At 44.9% G+C, this 23,317-nt stretch overlaps 1 protein-coding gene across 4 annotated transcripts in view; it reads right to left on the reverse strand.

Moving 5' to 3' along the window:
* The window catches only part of MAST2 (microtubule associated serine/threonine kinase 2), a 1,587,681-nt gene that overhangs the window by 419,826 nt on the left and 1,144,538 nt on the right, over window positions 1-23,317 (reverse strand). For all 4 annotated transcript variants that reach the window (XM_078671709.1, XM_078671708.1, XM_078671710.1 and 1 more), the window contains one exon: window positions 9,009-9,100. In XM_078671709.1, the coding sequence (XP_078527835.1) occupies window positions 9,009-9,100 (92 nt within the window). The remainder of the gene's footprint in view (window positions 1-9,008; window positions 9,101-23,317) is intronic.

Genomic DNA, 23,317 nt, shown 5'->3' on the forward strand with positions numbered 1-23,317 from the left:
GTAAGTCCCACCCTCTAGGTGTTGATCGCCCCTCAGTCTGAGCCACCGGTTCTGTGCTATAGTGGCACTCTGTGTAGGTAGGGAGAGCATGGGAAAATCTGTTGAGTGACATGCTGGATTCTTATTTGTTCTAGGTGATTAAAGCTTTGGGACTGACTTGCCAGTTTCTAGGCTCTTTTTAGGTGCTTATGCACTCTAAACAGAGTCTTCCTAAGTATCTGCAGCTCTTGAGATGGCATCCTTCAGCCAGCCTGGGCTCTACATGCTTGCAGCATTTCATCAGAACACATTTGCAGCCCTCTGGTGAATAGTTGGCCAGTCCGTACACAGTAGGCCTCGCCCTTTTAATGTGTCAAGAGCGCTGGAGTGTCTATCACTTTACCATGAAATCCACCTGTTTTGAACGCCTGTGATCTGTTGAAAAGCTTATACCCAGAGGTGTCATAAGCTCTTGAGGCCATTGTGCTTTTAACAACTCTTCTGTGTGTGGGCGTCAAGAAAGCTGTGGAGATCTGCTGTAAGCCCTGTTGTTCCAAATTTGCAAAGGGTTTCGTCACCTGTCACCGAGCTGCACCTGCGCTCAGCTGCTTTCCTATGCTTGACGGGATATGAATGCACCAGAATTGCCTCACTGAAAGCCCTGCCCGAGCTCTTGACCCATAATCCATCTGCCACCAGTTCTACCTTCTATTAGCTGCTTTTCTGTGCTTGGCAGTGGTGTATGGATGGGGGTTCCTGTAACTTGATAAAAGCCTCAATAGCTTTGTGTGTTTAGAACTCTTGACCCTGCATTCCTGAGCCCCCAGTTCTTCCTCCTTTGAACTGTTTTTCTTGCACAAACTCAAGTTGTAGGCACAGCTCTGTGGTGACCTACTGTAATTCTCTTCACATTCAACAGCCCTTATTTTCTATAGCTTCTGCGATCTCATGAACGTCCATTGCCTACAAATGGTCTCTATTACACTTCTGTCTGCCTTTGTGTGCATGACATTAGGATATGGTTGAAGCTTTTTGATCTTCTCTTCGCTTCATCCTCTGCGTGTGACACTTCTGAGCCTGTAGCTCTCTGTCCAAGGTTTTAGCTTTTTTTGTTGTGCTTCATCAGGACTGTGTTATGCAGCAACCTCGTGTCTAGTCACACACATTGTGAGGCTCTGGGTGTGTGTGTGTGTGTGTGGCTCTGGGTGTGTGTGTGGCTCTGGGTGGGTGTGTGTGTGTGGCTCTGGGTGTGTGTGTGGCTCTGGGTGTGTGTGTGTGTGTGTGTGTGTTTGTGGCTCTGGGTGTGTGTGTGTGTGTTTGTGGCTCTGGGTGTGTGTGTGTGTGTCTGTGGCTATGGGTGTGTGTGTGTGGCTCTGGGTGTGTGTGTGTGTGTGTGGCTGGCTCTGGGTGTGTGTGTGTGTGTGTGGTAGTAATTGCTGTCTGCTGAGCTCGTCCAGTAGGGTACAATAGGTCTTACATTTGTGAGAGATTAAGCTGTTGGCAATGTAAATGACAATGCCATTTATTTATCTGTTTTCAAAACCAACACATAAATAAAATGTTTGTCAATTACAATGCCAATAGCTCTAACTTTTGCAAAGGCGAAACCGTTGCATTGTAAATGCTTGTTATGTTCAGTCACTAGGGTTGATCTTGAGTGAGTGTGGGAATATTCCACAGAGAAAAGCACACCTTTAAATCTTATACTACGCACAGGCATCGAAGTGTGAATAGCTTCTTTTACATGAGATGTGTGAAGTGTATTTATTGAACTCTATATATTAACTGCAACTGAATAACATTAATTGAGGCACTGATCTTTGGTATTAAACTGAGGAGAAAAGACTGTATCCATGCAGTCTCTGAACTGCACAATTTGTAATCCTGCACTCAGGATTAGAAATGCAGACAACCAGGTGTGCGTGACTAAGTTTACGTGACTACGTTTAGGAAATTCACTCAAGGTGGCAGGACCTTCATGGCTGCAGCGACTAAGCTTTGGAATCAGCTCCCAGCTTTGCTGAGGTCTTGTTTCCTAAGTAATATGAGTTTTGGTCTCAATACTGATTAGCTGACCTACTAACGGCTATTTCAAACTTCTAGCTCTCATGTTTCTCAGTTTTAGTGGCTAACACAAGGATACCAGTCAGTGACAGAGTGCTTTAAAAATCCTATGAATAAATAAAATCCAGCTTCCAGACTTCAGTGTGCGACTCAACATAGACAAGCGCAATGTAATTGCTCACTCTGCAGACACCTTCAGTGCACGACTGACATACTGACATCCAGCAACAATGCCCTTCAGCTGACGCGCCCAACTCAAGGCACATGAAGAGTGCACAGATACCAATTCTGCCTGCCCTCGCATTTCTACATCAGCAGCACTAAAGGCAGCAAGTGTTTGCCCGCTGCTGCCACCTGTTTTCCGTCTCTGACAGCTCTCTGTGCCAACAAGAGGGCAGTCTTCAGGCTTACGAGTACATGGCATTTGACAGTGCATTAACCCCTTCAATGCTCATGACGGAACGGTTCTGTCATGAGCCACGGTGGGTGTGTGCTCTTGACGGAACGGTTTCGTCATGGCACCCACCCATGGGGGAAGCTCTGGCGCTCCCCCACATGGGCAGCCCATCTAACCCTCAAACAGGGATGGCATCAGAAGAGATTACGCTGCCACTCTCGACCACCCACCCCCCTCGACAATCCCATGATATCAGCATGCATAGCGTGCGCCAATGTCATCAGGAGCCCTCGGACGTAAAAGAAGCCATTTGCTTCCTGGTTTCCGGAGGAAAAGGTAGTTGTTTCTCCAGAGGAAAGAGTTTCTTCTCTCCCCTGATGTTTCTTTGCAGGGCACTCCTGCTGCACGATCATACATGGAGTCGCGATCGTGCAGCAGGAATGCCCCCACCAGGCACCAGGGATTTTTTTGTTGCTGTAATGGAAGCGACCCCTTGGGAAAGGGTCGCTTCCAAAGAGGATAATTTATGTGCATCCATTTTCTGGCCCCTGGGGACATATGGCCCTTTCTTTTGGCCTTTCTGCCCCAGGAGGGGTGGGGGGTAGAAAATCCCACTAGGCACCAAGGATTCTTTATTTTTATACAGGTGACCCCTTGGGCAAGGGTCAGTTCGAAAGGGGGCAGTTTTTTCTCGTTGGTTTCTGCCCCCGTGGGGACAGATCAGCCTTTTTTTTTAGCCTCTGGGGAGTGGGGACTAGGCACCAGAGATCTATTTTTTTTTTTTTTTTTTAACACAAATGGGAGGGTCACTTCCAAAGGGGGTATATTGCTGTCTGCTGTTTTCTTTCCAGATAGGCCTGTTTTTTGGCCTTTTTGCACACAGGGAGGGCAGAAAACTCACTGGACCTAGGGATATTGACTAAAAGTGTATGGGGGTTGATCCCTTGGGATAGGGTCGCCACCCCAATTATTTTTATACTTGTGGCAGATTTCTGCCCCCCACTATAACAAGGATTTATTTGTAAATGGAAGCAACCCCTAGGTTCGTTTCCAAATGGGTGCATTTTGATTCGGCCATTTTCTGCCCCGAAGGACATATTGGGCAGATTGATTTTGTAATAATTGTAGGCCACACAAGTGAGTATCATTTTACTCGGGAGACCGAGGGGAATGCTGGGTGGTAGGACTTTGTGTCGGCGTGGTGATCCCAGACTGGAATGTGATGACAATTTGATTTTATACGTACATTTGAGGTTTGCAGGGGATTCTGGGTAGGAAAATGTACAGGGATCCATCCAAGCCATATTTCCTTTGACTCCCCAAGCTGTCTAGTTTTCAGAAATGTCTGGGTTAGGTAGGTTTCCCTAGATGGCCGCCAAGCCAGGAATCAAGAAAGCAGGTGACCCCTTGCAAAACCAGGTCATTTTGTGATTGTGATGTCTTAACAATACGGTTTGGGCACTGTTGGACTAAGCTCTTTTTGCAGGGTCATCCCAAAACTTTTTGCCTTCCTCCTGTATTTTTTTCTGACCTGTTGGTGATTTCATTACTCTGGGCACTTTTTCACTGCTGATCAGTGCTAAAGTGCATGTGCTCTCTCTTGTAAACTTGGTAAGATTGGTCTACACCTGTTTGGCATATTTAATGTACTTATAAGTCCCTTGTATAGTGGTATTCCATGTACCCAGGGCCTGTCAATTTAATGCTACTGGTGGGCTTGCATCACTGCTTGCACCACCCACCGAAGTAGCCTTTCAAACCGGTCTCAGGCCTCTGCCACTGCAGGGCCTGCACGTGCAGTTTACTGCCGCCATGACGTGGCATATAAAGTGGCTGCCACGTCTGCAACTCCCCTTTTTCTGCATATCAGTCACCCCTAAGGTAGGCTCTAGCTAGCCCTATGGGTAGGGTGCTTTGTAGGTGAAAGGTCGGACATGTGCCTTAACTATGTGGTATGTCCTGGTAGTGACAAACAGCCTATTTGGTTTCTCACTGCTGTGAGGCTGCCTCTTCTAGGGATGCATTGGGGATTCTCTGATATGTGCTTCTCCGACACAGAGGGGGACAGCGTGATCATGTTTGGTATGTTTGGAATAGGAGTGATAAATCCTGCTTCTTGCCTGGTGCCTCATCCTTGATTCTCCTCAGTGTCTAGTTTTAAAAAATGTAATGGTTTGCTAAGTTTCCCTACATGCCGGCTGAGCTAGGGTCCCAAATCCACAGCTAGGCACATTACAAAAGAAAGGTCAGAGTTCTGTGGAAAAAAGTGATGCGTCCATGTTGCGTTTTGAACCGTTTCCTGCCGCAGGCATAAGGCCTACCCACACAAGTGAAGTGTCATTTTTATCATGAGATGTAAGGAAACACAGAATAGTAGAACAAGTGTTATTGCCAATTGACTTTCTTTGCATTTCTGCCTTCCAAATGTAAGACAATGTGTAAAAAAAGAAGTCATTTTGAAAAATGTCCTCTAATTCACATGCTTATATGGGTACCCAGAATTTCAGAGATGTGCAAATAACCACTTCTTCTAAACTCTATATTTTGTTCCTATTTCGGAAATATATAGGTTTCCTTGAGCCCTATTTTATATTTTACAAAATAAACTGCTTTATACCCGATACACAATGAAAAACCATTGCAAGACGTAACACAGTTATTGGCTCTGGGATCCACGGGCTCATTGTGAGCCTACTATAACCTTGCAACCAGAAAGATCCAGCAGATGTAACGGTATATTGCTTTAAAAAATCTGCCATACTTAGAAGAAGTTACAGGTGAAAACGTTAGCACAAATTGCTGTTTTTTTCAGCTCCATTTCAATTTGTTTGTTTTTTCAACTGTTAGTTTCTTTTAAAAACAAAAATATGCAATGCAATAGGTCTGGCATTACTGATAGTTTGAGGCATTGGCATTGCAAATAATAATGCAACACCAATGGCTCATACTTTCAGTAATGCAAGACCTAGAGCAGTGCAAATGGTTGTGCAGTGAGCCAGGAACAAGCATTGTATGTCTCGGTGCAGTACCACAATCTGCTCCTAGAGCTCCCTAGTGAGCAAGGCACCAGCACTGCATGTCTAGGCGAAGCACCGCAAGCTGCTCCTAGAGGTCCCTAGTGAGCATCATAAACTTTGATGATTTGGTAAAATTACCCTACCCATAATGCATTGCATGCAAGACAGTACCCGGAGTACACTCACATAGCTATGTCCATATATACAATTAGTAACTTTGCAATGTGACAAAACAATTATTATATTAATTCCAGATTAGGTTGTACTCTATGTGAAGCTGATGAAGGGAAATTTATAGAAGGATATAATATAAATGTGAGATGTGGTAGGTGCAGTACCGCAAGCTGCTCCTAGAGGTCCCTAGTGGGCATCATAAACATTTGGCCACATATGCAAAATCCATCCAGCCCATAATGCATTGAATGCAAGACAGTAACCTGAGTACATTCAAATAGATATGTCCCTTTATACAATTAGTAGCTTTGAATTGTGACAAAACAATTATTATATTAATTTCGATTAGGTTGTAACTATGTGAAGCTGATGAAGGGAAATGTATAGAAGGTCTAATATAAATGTGAAATGTGGTAGGTGCAGTACCGCAAGCTGCCCCTAGAGATTCCTAGTGAGCAAGGCACCAGCACCTCTTGTTCAGGTGCAGTACCCCAAGCTGTTCCTAGAGGTACCTAGTGAGCATCATAAACTTTGAAGATATGGTAAATCCATCCTATCCATTATACATTGCATTCAAGACTGTACCCCGAGTACATTCAAATAGCTATGTCATTATCTACAATTAGTAGCTTTGAAATGTGACAAAACAATTATTATATTAATTCTGGATTAGGTCGTACTCTATGTGGAGCTGATGAAGGGAAATTTATAGAAGGTCTAATATAAATATGAGATGTGGTATGTGCAGTACCGCAAGCTGTACCTAGAGGTCCCTAGTGAGCATCATAAACTTTTGGTCACATATGCAAAATCCACCCTACCCGTAATGCACTGCAATTGCATGCAAGACAGTACCATAAGTACATACAAATAGCTGTGTCCATATATACAGTCAGTAGCTTTAAAATGTGACAAAACAATTATTATATTAATTCCAGATTAGGTTGTACTCTGTGGAGCTGATGAAGGAAAATTTATAGAAGGTCTAATGTAAATGTGAGATGTGCTAGCAAGTAAAGTAACCACTGCCAACCTACTTTAGGACCAAGTGAATGTCCTGTATAAAGGCCTTTAAGAAAATAGTGCCTTGAGGCTGCAATGAAAACCTAGAGCATTACAACACATGTAACAGGGGATGCCCTCATGGGAGGTTACAAGAAGAGACAAACCAGTACTGAGGAGGGACTGCAAAGCCTAATGACCAATGAACAGCCACAGTTTACGAAGGACAGGGACAGGCGGCAATTAAAAAGATGTGCGGGAAGTAGGCGGAATTTTATACACATATCCTGAATACAGCAGGTCTAGCTCTCCAGGACCATTATTGCTTTCACATCTATTTCTACCACTAGATATAAGGAGGTTGAAAGCACAAAAAATTGCAAAAATAGGCTTTTGTCCAAGTTAAATGCCAAAACTGTATAGAAAAGTTTGGTTTTCCGACAAAAGTCTGCCTGTTCCTGAAAGCTGAGAAGATGGTGATTTCAGCACTACAAACCCTTTGTTGTTACCACTTGCAGTGAAAAAAGGACAATGCTTTCTTCTGCAGCACTTTTTTCACGTTTAAAAAAAAAAAAAAGCATTTTGCTGTATTTTGGCTAAATTCTGGATTCTGGGTCCCCCCCCAGGTAAATCCACAAACCATGGCTACCTTTAGAATCCTAAGGGTGATGGGAAAAAAAGGACGCAAATTTGACAGGAATGCCTTATGTGGACAAATAAGTTACAGGGTCCTTAGTGCAAACTACCACAAATAGCCACAAAAAAAGGCTTTGCCCAGGGCTGGGGGGCGGGGGGAGGCCTGGCAGCTAAGGGGTTACAAACAAAAACACACTGTTACATAAGTTGGAAAAAAAAAGGGGGATAATTGTATTGTTTTGCTATTCACCCCAGGCGAGACAACACAGCAAACTGTGAGAGGAGGAATGCACACAGCCGCGCACAGTTGTGGTAGGTTCCCATGCTGTACAGTGTGTATGACGAGAAAACAACTAAAGAAACGTTGCAAAACCAAATTTGTAAAATACATTAAGGGGAGAGCTCTATTAAGGGTGAAACAGCCGACCTGGCGTTTTGCAGGGCCTGTAAGTGAAGCAAGAGGAGGCTTCTGCCCTCCCTTCCAAGTCCAGCAACAGGCAGCCACATTGTGTGGTGTGGTCTGCACACACTCGCTCCCTCCACTGCACCTCACTCCTTGGGAAACCTGCTGATCAGGGTGGGGCGGTCATTTTGTGTTTATTTATTTATGCGTTTTTATATATCGCGGACTTTACCCGAAGGTGTCAGAGCGCTTCACAATAGGAACAGAACTGATACATGAGAACATTACAGGTGAACAAATTACAAAAGCAAACGCTAAGTTACATGAGGCAAAAGTGACAATAGTGAGCAAACAAAATACACGAGGTAGCAAACGGTGCATTACAGGAGGAACAAGTGACGTGTTGGGAAAGAGGCGTGCTGCTATACTGCGCCACACCCGTATGGGCAGTATGGCTTCAGGGCCCCGAAGGCTTTCATTTATTCTGCTGGGGTGGAGGGTATGCTGCTGCTGATCCCCACCCTCATTGGAGGCCATGTTTCCAGCTGGTGTTTCTCTAATGGAACACTGCACATTGAACGAGGAAGGAGGTGCTAGTGGAAGGCCAGCATTTGGGCAGATGGTAACTTGGAGGGAAGCGCTGCCACACAGAAGTGCTGTACTGCAGCCCATGCAAGAAATGGGGTGGCCACAACAAAAGTAATACCTCTGAATGCACTCGGTTAGCCTTGGAAAAACAGTTTCTGCAATTTTTTTGAGCAGCCCAAATCATTAATTGTTGATAAGCGCTGATTTCCAGAATTTATAAAATACAGGAAATACCCCACTGTAATACACACCAAAATGAAGACTGGAAACTCTGAAGTCTTTCACCCGCTTTTGCCACCTTCTGGCAACTATAGCTGAACAGTAGGACATCAATGTCTGAAATCTCTTCTGTGGAAATTCAGCTGACCAATTGTTACCCCATGAATAACCTGCTTACATCTTGGGTAAAAGTTCACCACACCTTAAAGTAAAGAGATGCCTACATATACAAATATTCTTCAAGACTTTTTGCTGACAAAAAATCCCAGTAGTACGAGTTCATGAAAATTAATAAACATTAATTGCCAATTTAAAGCCTCCAAGACACTGGTACCCATAGCATAGCCGCAGTCCATCTTGTATTAAGACACATGGTTGATAACGACTCGCAATTCACTTTGTTCCAGGTGTTAGTTCTTGGATTGATAAAGCTTTCAAATATTAATTTAAAAAATATATATACATAGGGTTCCAATCACACAATAAGAAATGGATTCTTCTATCTCTACAGTAAATATCAGTGAATTACCTGTGTGTCCATGTAGTGGGGAGTGCGGTCTTGGCAGCGTTGGCGATGTGCTGGAAGTGATGATTAAACTTTTTCTGTTACTTGTGCGGCAGCTGAAATAGGAAAACGTTGTCAACGTTAGACACAATAGGAACAATGGATGTCTTCTCTCATACAGCAACCACCATGAGACAACAACAGAAAAGTAATTTATCATGGAGCACATCTAAGACAGCTGGAGGCATTCCAGCAGCAGAAGTCCATGATGACCATCGCAGAGACTTCCTAAAGCAGAACTGTGCCAAGGAGTTAGAAGACATGCTCACTTGTGAAGCGCACTTCTTAACGTGTTGCCCAGTCGAGACCGTGAAAATTATGTACCGCCAATGATTCCACATGCATAAGTCTTCAGGCAGCATTTTAAACCTTGGCAGATACCATCATTGACAAATAAAAGAAAAAATACTCAATATCTCCTATCAACAGGAACTGTGTGGTCATGGGTAAGACATCAGGTTCAATTCTTAAAAAGACAACTATATGGACTTGTAAGGCAGTGCTGGAGGCACCATCATTAACAATCAATCAGCAACTGTTGGTAGCATAGGATGCTGGAGGAAATCATAATACCTTCTCTAGGTCTCACGCTTCTATTCAGCAAAACCTTTAACAGGTCCGACACACTAAGCACACTCATATGTTGTAGCAACATCAATTGTGGAAAACATTTGTACTCCAGTGAGGGTAGGGCCCACAACTCCTCTCAGCAATTGAAGTTATACAATATAGAGTGCATGTTTCCCGATTTATGTATATTTCCAAATGGATAGAATTTAGAACACAACAATTTTTTGGTACTTGAACACAACTTCATTGTAAAAGCACAAATAGTACATAAAGAAAATGTTCACTGTTAGCAACAGTTGTTTAAAGTACATTTATTATACATAAGACAGAGCCGTGGTGAATCCTTTATACAATTTTCAGAATATTTCCTGTTAGCTATTCTGCAATTTGAATTATTTTGCTTTGAGTTCCAATGTATTGTGCGCTGTCAACATAGATACAGTTAGGAGTATCTTTATAAGGTTATATGCAGCTTTCCAAGGGAACACCTTTACGCTCGTCCTTGGCGTAAGTATTTCAATTATTTGAAACCTCCATTGATTCAACAAGCTCTGCTCACTTCTTATTTTCTTTCCAGGTTTCTAGGAATGGCTGATCCTAAGCAATCAGGAGCCTCCTTCCCCTCTAATGCCAACTGCCATCTGAACCGCTCTTCTGGAGTAGTGGCCACCAGAGAACTTAACACACAGTCCAGCTCAAGCCTTGCTAGTGCCAACAAGCTGTTTTCTTTTTTGTACTGGCAATAACTCTCCTATGCTTTCCAACATTCTTCATTCTCTCCCTAAGGACCTTTCCCATCGATTGCCCACTTCATGTAAACGTTTTGGTGACTTGCATGATCTCACGTCATATCCTGTTCAACTTTTTGCGATTTCTGTAGGCGGTATACCAGACACTACACTTCGCTTCAGTGAGTGTATGATGCCACTCCTGAAAACATTCTCTTATGCTCCCACTTCTCCTGATCCACGAGGCATATGGCAGATCTTGTGATCATTAACTATTCATAGGCACACACACCTTCTCCATCAGCTCCTTCCTAGTGTTAATGTTTTTTTATGCACCAGAGAACTCATTCCCCGGCACCTCCGTTTTCCTATAATGACCACCCACCTTCTCTACTCTCTGTACGCTGCATTTTAGTCCGAGTGGAGCGAAAAATTGGAAGTTTAAAAAAGCAGCAACCGTGTGGGGCGTGGGTTTGGAGTGTACATCTGGGACTCTGAATTATACTTGTTGCTTATGTAACTAAGTCAGTTCTTTCCTACAAAGGGGGGTGCTATACTTAAAGGAAAGATGCATAATCTTCCCTATTCGAAGCCAGGCAGGCGTGCTTTCCATAAACGAATCTTTTCGGAGCAGTTAATGTACTAGATTAATCTTCCCTTAAAAAAAAAATTATAATGATTTCAAGATAAAGTTCGTGTACTTTGCTTTATTTAGAGGTTGGGGCAGTTGTTTTAACATAGTAAAATAATATAATAGTGGGACAAGTGAGTTTGAGTATTTCACTGTTTGAACAAAGGAAGTGGAGCATATAGAGAAGAATAATCTGGGAATTATACAGGTTTTCCGGTCAATAAAATGTTGGTTTTGCACCGAGAGGTTCAAACTGGCAGACAATAGCGCAGTTCAAGTTGCCTGTGGTGTCACTTTAAACCCCTCGGTGGGGGGTTCCTTGATATTGACGGATATTGACAGATAGCCATCTACAATTTTAGGTTGTTTATTGATCCCCTGTGAGGACACCCCCCCTGACTGCTGGCAGTGAAACAGAAGAGCCATTGGGCAACCATGCACAACATGGCCTCTTTTATCCTCTCGCTGCCACACCCAGTAGCCCCAGTCCACACACAAAGACATTCACCATACACCAGCCTGCACTCCTTCAAACACCTGCATGTAAAAAATAAAATGTTAACACAACGCCAGGCATTCTGCAGTGCTTGTCCACCTCCCCTCTCACTCACTGCACAATGACTGCGCGTTTTGCACTCAATGTGAGTGCCAACAGCGAGCAGCGTGCTGCCAGGGCTCTGATGGACCTCCTGCAGGAAACCAGTAAGTCCAGACGAGGTAGGGAACACAGGAGACCATCATGGACACCCCCCACCCGTCCTCCAGATCTCCACATAGCCATGGTTGGGTAGATCAGCATTCCCTCAAGCACTGGATTCAAAGTAGGGTCAGCTTGTCACAGTGCTGTCGCAAGAGCAATTAAAAGCAAGAGTTCATTGCCCTTACGTCACATATGTAAATAATCTGGGTTTAAGGCAGGTGAGCACCATTGCGGGTTCCTATAAAAGCAATACAAACATAACTCCAGGCTGTGTTCAGCACAAAGCAGTCTTTACAGCGTGTTCTCTACTGCCCATGCACTGCTCTTCAGACACTTGATGAAAGGTCGCTGAGGCTGGGACACAATGGTCTTGGCTTCTGTTAATTCGCCATTCCCTGGCAGCCGAGCTCAAGCTGCTACGAAATCACTAAATATTCCCCCGAAAGGATATCCAGAAACCTGTCCAAGTACCACGGTCCTAGGTTGCTAATTTTGAATTCAGTTTCCTCTTAGAGACAGGGTGTTTTTATTAGATAGGCACTCCAGCACAGTATAACACAACCAACCAGTCCTCAGCTGTGCCAGTCCTTCACCGAAGCTGAGAGTACTCAATCCAAGAGATAGTGTGTGTTGGAGATCATGGTGTTTCTTTGAGTGCCACAAGACACACTCTATTGAACCCAAGCCATGCCCGGTGAAGAACAGGCTTCCAGAGATCAAGGCTTGGCGAAGCGTGGTTTTAATATAAAACCCTAGAGAAGCAGAGGCTTACAGCGCCTACACGCATGCTCTGAAGGGCTATGGCAAACAAATAACTCTTTTAATCCACACAAATCGCTTTGTAGATTTAAGTGTTACTTAGCGAACCTCATTAAAACGTGTATTGCTTATTTGCATAAAGAGCGCAGGCTCCAACAAGGGAAGGCTCTGAAGAGCTCCAAATCGGCAGCCAGCCTAACATCTCTAAAGAGGGCCAGCATATTACTGAAAACACTGTGCAAGTGGCGAGTGGAGACTTCCATCAAATACTTAGAAAACAGGAATGTTTTTTATTCAATAAAGGTCATTTATCTTCACTGGTTGTTCAGTGATTGCTCATCTGCAGCCCAAGCATCTCAAAGGCTAGAACTGGTGATGGCTCTTTTGTCATAGTTTTTATTTGCATCCACAAGTTAGTAATTCACTTTCGTCTTCCATTTCCTCCTGTGAATCCGTCTGTGCTTTTTCTTAAATGCTCTAAGCGTGGCTCTCCTCATTCAATCAAATAATAATTTTCTTTACATATCCGCCTTCTTGCTTTTAGTATTACTATCAACGCTAAGCACCAGGAGGCATTATCTAGTTAAAAGTGCACATTACAGGCCCTCAAAGTGCGACAACTAAGGATATATCTATTCGCTGGCACAGTTACCATCAAGATCCATGACAACAGTCCAACCAAGTTTAAAGTCACTCGTTAGTCTCTTCCATTTGTCGACCAGGCGCATCCTGGGAGTTACGAGTCTTGGTTTGATTCCTTCTAACTAAATGGAGCATCATACCGGATAATAATTTAGAAGAGAAAGCCTCAGGACTACAAATATGTAGTCATGCCAACATGCACCCATCTTCATGCAGTGTAAGTGTGAAAACACAAACTCAAATGTATTTCTTAATCTTTACTGGCTATAACTAGCAATGAGGAAGAAGTGTGCCTTTTAAAAACCCTCTGTACTCGTTTCTAAAGTCTGGCTGATCTTACACCAGGACAATGAAGTACAAACCCATTTTATCAGAGGACCAGAAAGTTCCTTAAGATCTTAAGTGAAGTGAGCGAGGATCCCACCAAGTGCCTTTGCATACAACCAGCTAGTTGGTATTTTAACCATTCGAGAATTCTGCTGGTCAGCGTCTGCCCTGAAAAGAAACAAGTATTACGAGAGCACTGTTAACACATTTCACATGCACTCTTATGATTGCAAGCCACATGCATTCATTACCAGTGCAAATGTGGCCTCACACAGTGTTAGGATCATCCATTTATGCTTACCCGCATAGTCGGGTGAGCTAATGGCACCTTGCTCTTGGTGCACGCACTCGAGGCTGAAACATGTTGACCTGTCAGAGCCTGTGACAGGTTGAATTCTCCTGCCATAGCCCATTTCTTTTAATCCTGACCTCCGGATGGACAATAGGACTATTAAAGTTTGTTTTGACATACCAGAGAGTTAGTTTTAGCTCACTTTCACCCGCCTTCTTCAGTCCCTCCACGCCCGGCACATCTGAAGGTTTTAGTATACCTTTGCGTGAAATCATAAAACATCCCCGAGATCCTCCCTCTCAGTGAGGGGGTTGTAACCCACACTGCGAGGAGGATACCCAATGATGAAGCATGCCACCTATAGGTGGGTGAGGGAAACCGTCCTTTAAATGGGATTCCCACGCACTTCTTTTTTTTCACTCTAAACCCAGGAGTGCTTTTTTGTGTTGCTAAATTTGTCTGCATTGCCATAAACTGAAGTTCTTCTACGTTGGTCAAGGAAGCTCCATGCTATTTTTTTAAATATCAACAAGAAATATACAAAATGAATCTAAATGGATGTCATTTACATAATCACCGATTATCTTGAAAATTTGTCGTAGATTGTCTTGGCAAATGCAGATAAACTATAACATGGTCTGAGCGACAAACAGGATCATTTAGATAATATAACAATAACATGCATCAGCTGTCTCTTCCAAACATGCTAATAATAAATACTAAAGATGAACTTGGGAAACCATCATCAAAAAGGTAAGCGTTGAGCAAAAAAGAGGAATTATGGTGTTGAGCCATACAGCAATCTTCTTCCTAAAATCATAGGATCCCTCCCATCCCTATGTCACAATGTATGACATTTGAAGTTCAAATAAATACACATCTTTTGTTTGGTCCCCAAATCAATGCTACACTTAATGCAGTAAACCTACAACTTCCAATTCCCAGGAAGATCCTCTAACTAATACAAATTAACAAATTAATCATCAAGTGTACAAGTGCAAGTATGCATAACTTCAATAAAACTCAGACCACAAAGACAAAAAAACACACAGATAAAGCAGGTATGAAACTTCAAGAAAACAACCATGCAAGACCAGACTTGAAAGTCCTTCCTCGGCTCCTAGTGGATTCATATTCGAAACCCCTTGCACCACCTACAGGGCCTAATAGATCCAAGGATCTACCTGCATACAAAACTGCACCCCACCAACTAGGAACCTTAGATCAGCAAACCTGCACCATTGCTGCACTTGGACCATCAAACGAAAGCAACATGGAGGTAGGTTTGTGGGCCGCTGGCACCCTAGGCCTTTGACACCCACTTGGAACCCTTGTTAAGAGCAGGATTTAACCACCTCCTGGTTCGGAAATTCCTAAAAAGTCGTTTTTTTTAAAATTGCCATTCCATTGAACACCTACAACAAGGAAAGCAATAGAGTAATACCAAAAAGGGTGGTTACACCTATTTTGTTGGGGCCTCCCTACAGACGACCCTCCCTGCAACACTTGGACCCCTTACTACTCTTTTCAGCATGCTCAAATTGAGGCAAAGTGACATGTTGGTGCTTTACAAAAGCCATAAATATATAACTACGTTTTCCGTTTTCATTCTTTCCAGTCTCATCGAGCATAGAGTGTCACTAATAGTGCTTGAGCGTGTGTAGCTCATTGCCTTATGCCGCATGAAAAACCTACTCTATTAGAGACCTTGAAGGTTTTTATTTAATTAGCTTATGACTTTTTAGAGACTACAAGCCACTTGTGGTTTTACAACATGTTACAAGTAAGTCATATAACAGTCACTCGTAACGTCAAATCACACTGAGCCCGAACTTGTCTTGAGGAGATTGAGTTTGGTGGCCCTTTAAGGTGATGGTTGGGGGTAGACATCCTCCATGGCTCAGCAATTTAACTCACAGGGTTTGTGCTTAACTCCTTTACCGCAGCGTAAATTCAGCCGCGGTGGGGGAGTTCTATTAGGTGGGCGGGGTCACATCGGCCAACGGACGTGCTCAGCACTACCAAGGTAGTGCTCGCGACGGCCGTTGGCCAACGCGCGCACGCAAGGGGTTAAGGACCATGCTTACCTGGATGCTTTAAATTGAGCTGTGATGGAGATCTGACAATAGTGCAATGGTCGTCATTCTACTCTTACCATATGTACCAGACGTTATCCTACTCTCTTTCCGACCCATAGGTATCTTAGTTGAAGACCTACAGAGTGAAGGTGGAACGGGGTCTGCCTGTCCTCGGAGTGTGACACACTGATCTCCACTTCCATAAAAACGTTGTGCCTTGAGAACATGGAACTTGCTGCTAACCCGCAACCATCGCCTACTAACTCCCTCAACCCCTTTTCGGAATTTCTCCAAATATCAGTTGAGGAACCACTGGCGGAACTCTTGAAGTGCAAGTCTGGCTCTCGAGGAGACCCTTGCGCCCTTCTCAGTGTTTAGAATGAGCCCCCCCAACCCCCTCCACCCCCCAAAGTTAAATCCAATATTGAAACAGATTTGGAACTCCTCCTTGAAATCTGGCATCTTTCTGACCGCATGGAAACAGGCATTCTTGCTGCCATTGCTAAAAAAAAACTAATGCTGATGCAGGAGTGCTCAGCAATTTTAGACCTATTTCCCTGCTACCAGCTGCTGCCAAAATCTTAGACGTTGGCTCAGCAACAGGCAGCTTACTTTGGAGAAGCTAATCGCCTCCTACATGATTCTAAATTGGGCTTCTGAGCTGGGTACAGCACGGAGACAGCACTACTAGAAGTCTCCGAATCAGTACGAGCGACATTGGACGGCAGCGCATCTGCCATGAGAGTACTTTTAGACCTGTCTGTAACATTCGATATGGTTGCACACCAGATCCTGTTGGAGAGATTAAGTCATATAGGCATTCAGGGGACGTTACATTCCTGGATACAGTCCCACCTTGAAGACCGTTCCCAACAGGTCTTTCTTCGTCCTTTCTCATCCTCACCGAAACCACTGGTGTGCGGAGTGCCACAGGGCTCGTTCCTGAGCCCGTTGCTCTTCAATCTATACCTTGCCCCACTGGCCACTCTAATTGTATCATGGAGCGTGAAGGTAGTTTCCTATGCAGATGACACTTAGCTGGCAAAGAACACTCCGCTGCAGCCTGCCATAAATTCAAGGAATGCTTGAAAAACATTTCTAATTGGAAGAACGGTAATGGTCTCATATTGAATGCAGACAAGACTGAGGTCTTGTTCTTTAGCCAGGTGTCACCTCCCCCATCAAATCTTCGGTGGCCAGCAGAGCTGAATCTTCCAACAATCCCGGCTGATTTAGCGAGAAATCTGGGAATCAGGTTTATTTATTTATTGACATTTATAAAGCGCAACATCTACCCGAAGGCGTCTTGGCGCTGGTTAATTTGCAAGCTTCAGATGGTAATTAAGTTAGATGCTCTGACAAGAAGCCCACTGAGAAAAACTTATTTGGTGAACAACCACGTTTTAAGTTTCTTGCGAAATTGGAGCAAAGTAGAACATGTTCTAATATTCTGAGGCACAGATCTCTCTTTCACAGCACAAATCTGGCAGATATCTTCATTCTGTTTTTGGAAGCTGAGATCTATGGAAGGAAAATCATACGCTTTCTGCCGTAGGAAAGCGTAAGATCATGGTCCATGCTCTGGTGACCTCTCAGGTGGATTATGCCAACAGACTTTATCTGGGGCTTCCAGCCTACCTGATTCACAGATAATTCAGAATGCAGCGGCGAGGTTAATTCAACAGGTACCCTTCCTGCACCATACTTCGCCTCATTTCAGGCAGTTACCTTGGCTCCCTATGGTCAGGAGGATAAAGGTCAAGGCTCTCACTTTTGCCTTCAGAGCCACAAGGGGCATTGCCCCATGCTATTGCAAGCAGAGGCTCAGTCTTTATCAAAAGGAGTGGACCTTGAGATCCAATCACGTGCGACTCCTCTGAGTCCCACAAAATTTCAAAACTCGTCAAGGTGGCAGGTCCTTCTCGATAAGGATGGCTAAACTCTGGAATGCACTGCCTGCCCACCTGCGCCTGAACGAGACAGAAAAGGAGTTTAGCAAGGTCTTAAAAACTTGGCCCGCTGGCTGGTCTTTTCTTAAGTCTCGCTATTAGTGTCAGACACCTCTTTTGAGGTAGCTGTGCGCTCTACAAAAGACTATTGATTGAGTGATTGATATAGGATACACATGACCCCCGACGTGACTTTTAGTTCACCAACAGCATTGCCATCAGGGCTGGGGCAAGACTGTTTCTCAGTTCATGTGTAAAATTGACTGCTAACAAATATATTACTAAAGCATGACGTGGTAGTGCACTGTCATTTACAGAAATATATTTTCTATTGAAATGGCCACAAATATTCACACTAACATGCAGTTGTACTGATAAAACTATATCGCATTTAAACAATCTTTGGAAATTATGTTTCCCCAAAAATGGTCACTGCACATCAAGTAAAGTGTTCTGATTTGTTTTCATCCTATTAAAATCTTGTTTTTTATCACAGAGTTACAAAAAAAGTGTTTATACTTAGTTCACTTATCAGATATTTAGATGCTGTGAGTTAGAAACCAAAAACTGACATCCTACAGTATTTCATTTCACACTCTTTAAACAGCACGGTTTTCAGACACTGCAGAAAATCCTCTACTTTTCTTTCACGGACTCCACAGATAATTGTATGAAGATTGATTTTGACCTCTGTCTCTGAACTATCAGCGAATGTGTCAAGATAAAAACACGATTTAAATGCATCTTTACTGCTCATTCACCATGTTTGTCACAGAACACCTGTTCTTTAGCAGCTTGCCAGGGCCAGTAGTCTCTGAAAAAAGCTCACCCTGATAAACTCTAACTCTCCATATCCAGTGGGCAAGTATATTTTTTGAGGCCTGCAAGGGGATTTGGCGTGAAAAGGCTTTGCTCCTTGAGAGGTAGGAAATACACATTGGACAGCCTAAAACAAATAAAGCCAGCAAAAAGAAATGCAGGAAACATAGGTTACAAACCACAAAGCCAATGGTAAGCAACAGACGGAATGCATTCCCATGGAAGTTTTCTAAATTGCCCCAAGATGTCTTTAGCAAACATCTGCACGGTCTGGTACGCTTCGACCTAAAAACACTGCAAAGTTGAAACTGAGCGAGCAGAGCTTTCCGTATACTTTAATCGCGTATTTGTACTTCTGACAGCCCATCACCTGGAAGTGGTCCATGCATCTCTCCTAGTCTACTCCAGCGTGCATCAGCCCACCCTTTCTTCCTCCTGAAAGCACAGGCTCTTGGGCTTTGCAGCTTAGGTTTTTTGTAACTGGTGGCAGCTACTGTGAAGGCAGACACTCATCTCCAAGAACACTGCTCTGAAAAGATTGACAGGCGGACCCATGAGGAAGAGGCTCCACAGCAGGAGGGGGCACACATTGACAGGCATTAATCCGCCCCCAGTCACAGACCTGCTCATCTTCCAACCAACAGTCTCACTTTCCAATACGAGTCATTTTATGGAATGTCGTGTGAAATGGAGTTTGCAGGGCTTGCGGAAAAGAAAAAAACACCACAAGCATTGGCCAAGCCAATAAGTCTGGCCTTGGTAAGCTGGTGCAATGGATTTTATTGCAAGCATGAGTCACAACAAGCATTGGCATAGCCAATAGGTGTAGTCTTTGGGACCTTACAAGTGCTTAGCCAGAGCTATTGGCTTGTTTTTAAGCTACGTGACCCAACCGGTGCCTAAGAAGAAAAGAGAGCATTTGATGTACCCAACCATTGGAGATCTTGTAAGTGTGGATTTAAATGATACAAAGACCTTAATGTTTTTGTAAAATGTGTGGTGTTTTAAATATATCAACTTTAGAATGCTGAGGGACTGAGATGGTGCAAATAGCAATGTACGCAACTTTTGGCTGAAGCAAAGTACTGTGTTTTCATTGTGTAGTTTGCTTGAAGGTGTGTGCAGACATGTCCAGTGCGCAACAGGCGCACGCGTACTTCGCAATGCTCACTGAATGAAGGTGTGTACAAGATACCGTATAGTGGCGCCATATGCACACAGTCACACACGCATGCCTACACATATTGGTTGCGAGTGGCCCACGCATAAACCCCCCTCTCTTGCACCAGGTACATGAAATCCGCCTGCACCTATTTTCTAGGGTTATAAAGTACTATTCAGGCATGCGAATGGAACAGAGACCTTTTACTATTTTCCTTCCTTTCAAAACATTATTTATTTTTCCCGCCTGTTTGTAGAAGTGTAAAGTCAAGGTTATGTAACTGTCTAGCAGTTCTCCCCCAAAGTTGCGCAGTTTGTCAGCTGGGGTGCTCCATTAGTAAGGCCTGCGCTGTGCAAGGTGAAACGGTCTCTTGCCGCTCGGCGTCGTCTTGCTTTGGCGATTAGTGCATATTCAGTCAGAGCACTGAGCGTCTGGATGGAGTGAATGAATGCCTGTTTTTGATATACTTAGGAACACACATGTTACGGGGCTGCGGTGAGAGCTACAGTTGCATTCCAGATAAAATGTGCCTTACTGTGGCACTGCACTGTCTTTTGGGGTTACAGGTCTTCATGCTTTACAAACGAATTTTCGAACTTTGAACAGGATTCCAATAAGCAATTTTGAGTGTTTTGAAACTCAAGTTCACTGTGAAATTCTTAAACGCACGATGGAGATACGCCTTTTAAGGAACTGATTACAAGATGTGGTAAGTTGGCCTGATGTGCAGTGTTCACTATTCTAGTGATTACTATATATCAGTCCAAACAACCCTTATTGATGATTGGTTGTAAGTCAACCTTATAGACCAGCTATCCTAGTAGCATGGATACGAGCAGTCTAAGGCTAAGACTCTAGAGGGCGTGTTAAGCCAGCTGTTTTACCATCACATTACCCCTTGAACACCCAGTGAAAGGACACCACACAAGTGTTATGAAAATAAACAATATATTTATTAGAATCACAACAACCCTGTACTCTTTATGAGGACAGGGTGCTAAGCACACAACAAAACTCTTATGAAAATACTTAAGTTAGCACGTTATACACAAATGCCCGAGGGGCACGAAAAACCATATACTCTAAAAGTGGAATGCGAATTACTAGCAGGTAAGTAACGATTCTCAGAGGCTTTGGGATCGCTAGGACTGGACTACTGAACCTTTAGATTACTAGCAGGAGGCCTAGGGAACTCGGGTGCAGAGTGTGCACTCTCACGCGGGATGCGGGACAAAGTCTATGGAAGCTAGAATTCACAAAGTTAGTGTTCACGGGCGAACCCGACCTGATAGGGAGAAAACGACAGTGGATCCTGACCCTTGGATAGTGAGGCTATGCTGGGGCACCGAAATGCCGAAGTTACCTAGCCCAGGGGCTGCAGCTGCATAGGTCTGAAAAGACGTCGGGAATCCTCGTGCCGGACCAGGAGCCTGGAAGAAGGAAGTTGCTGGCAGGCGACCAGTGAAGAAAAGTTCGATGGATCCAAGCCTGGATCAAGGAAGAAGAAAACCTGAAAGCAGAGGGGACCAAGTTCTTGAATCACTAGCCAGTGATTAAGTGGGCACCAGGATGGCACCGGGCGAAGTCACCGCAGTCAGGTGAGTGGGCGCTGCTGGGCTCTGCAGTCTCTCGGACCAGGAGGCGTTGTCGGCGACCAGGATGGAGGTGCGAGCTGTCCCACGAAAGTTCTTGCTGTCGACGTCGCTGGACCCAGGATTGGGCAACAAGTCTTGGCAAATGCAAGGCCCACGCGGTGGACCTAAAATGGCGTCTTAGCCGGACCAGGAGGGTCCAGGGTACTTCTCCGATGGAGGGAAGCAAGGGCCAGTCTGGAGCAACCAGACTAGCAGCAGTGTTGTCGTCGGGCGTCGTTCGGAAGGCCACAAGCCAGCGGGCTAGTAGCCAAACAACGCGGTGAGCAGCAAAAAGCAGAAGGGCCCCACGCCGATCGTGGAGATGCTGGGGGGCTGCTCTTCGGTGCTGGAGCTGCTCAGGGTGGGGGCTTCTCGGACCCCAAAGCACTCACCAGGAATTTACTCGGTGGGCTTGCTGTGCAGAAGTCGTGCAGTCTTGGCGATGGCCAGTCCCTCGAGGTCTCGTCGCACCCACGGTTCTCAGCTGTGCTGTAGAGGTGGGTAGAGGTCAGAGGTGCCAGGGAAGCCGGGTCTCGTCGAGCTGGGCAGTCGGATTCCGGAGGAAGGACGTGCAGCAGACCGCAGTGTTCTTGGATGGTGCCTGCGGATGCAGGGTGACTACTCCTTAGCCACAAGGGAGAATCTTGAGGAAGAAATCGTGAAGTCCTTTCGTGGAAAGTGGTATCTTGATTCCAAAGATGATCTAATTTGGAAGGGGGCCTGCTCCTACCTTTATCTGGGAAAAGGGGGCTGGCACGCGACTAAGTCCTGCCCTAGGGGTGGGACCAGGAGGGGGGTGGTTACACCCACTTCCTTGGCAGGCTTTCCCAGGCCAGGGGCTGGAGTGCCCCTGGAACTGGTTTCAGCCGGCCTATGCACAGTGAGCACCGGGGTGCCACTTGCAGTCACCTTCCTCTGTAGCCCTGCCTACCTGGAATACACAAAACCCTGTCTGGGACGGTGCTGGCACCGCCCCTGGCAGGAAACTCTTTGTCCTTGCCTCCTGCTCTGGGAGGACTCCCAGCAGCAGGAGGGCAGACTTGTGTCTCGGTGGCAGCATCCATTTTGTGGAGCTGAGGCTATGTCTGACTTTAACCGGGGTTAGGGGTTACATACATGTCGTGTCCCTCTAGAAGGGTGGAATGCTAACCCCGTCGCCAGAATTGGCGAGGGGTTAGTATTCCAATTCGTATGACACCTTACTCGACATGTTTTGATAAAGCGATACCAGAGTTGGCATATAACCGCGAGGATTATAATGCACTTAAGAGTATATGGTATGCGATATCGTGGAAACGGCTAAGGGATGGATCCCGAAAGCCGCAGACAGGCTCAGCTCATGCCAGAGCACCATCTCACACGATTCCAAGCACTCTGCCTTCAGGATTGTTAAGGCCTGCCATAGGAGTGACTGATAGGAGATCTGTGTGTCCATTTTAGGGTTAGATATAGGTATACTATATCTAAAGCAAAGGGTGAGTACACCACCTTGCCCCAGCTGTCGTGCAGCCAGTTGTGTCAGTTTAGTTAGTCAGCCCAGGGGTGGCATAATACATGCTTCAGCCCCTGGGAGACTTCTGGGTACACCTCAGCCCTGGGTACAGGGACTTGGAGAGGGCCCAGTGCCAATTCAGTACTTGAGTACAATTTGGATAGAGAGAACAGCTAGGCTGTGGGTCTGATTAGCAGGCCCACAGCCAGGGAAAGTCGTAAACCAGTGCAGCAAAAAGCAAAAATCTGGGTGATCATAGGATTGCAGACCCTACTCTCCTACACAAGAATACTTCTTCTTTATTTGAAAAAAATCCCTGAAGTGGGAAGAGAGCCATTAGTCATTCTTGCCCATCGCGAGGACCACAGTTGTGGGTTAATGAAGTTTGTCTGAAATGAGATGTTCGCAGGCACGGTTCGGACAGAGCGGACCGGCTGTAGCGCGTGGCCTTCGCACCCTCTTTGAAAGGGCCACGTCTATTTAAAGGGGC

Source organism: Lissotriton helveticus, chromosome 1_2, assembly GCF_964261635.1.
Source record: "Lissotriton helveticus chromosome 1_2, aLisHel1.1, whole genome shotgun sequence".
Lineage (NCBI taxonomy): Eukaryota > Metazoa > Chordata > Amphibia > Caudata > Salamandridae > Lissotriton > Lissotriton helveticus.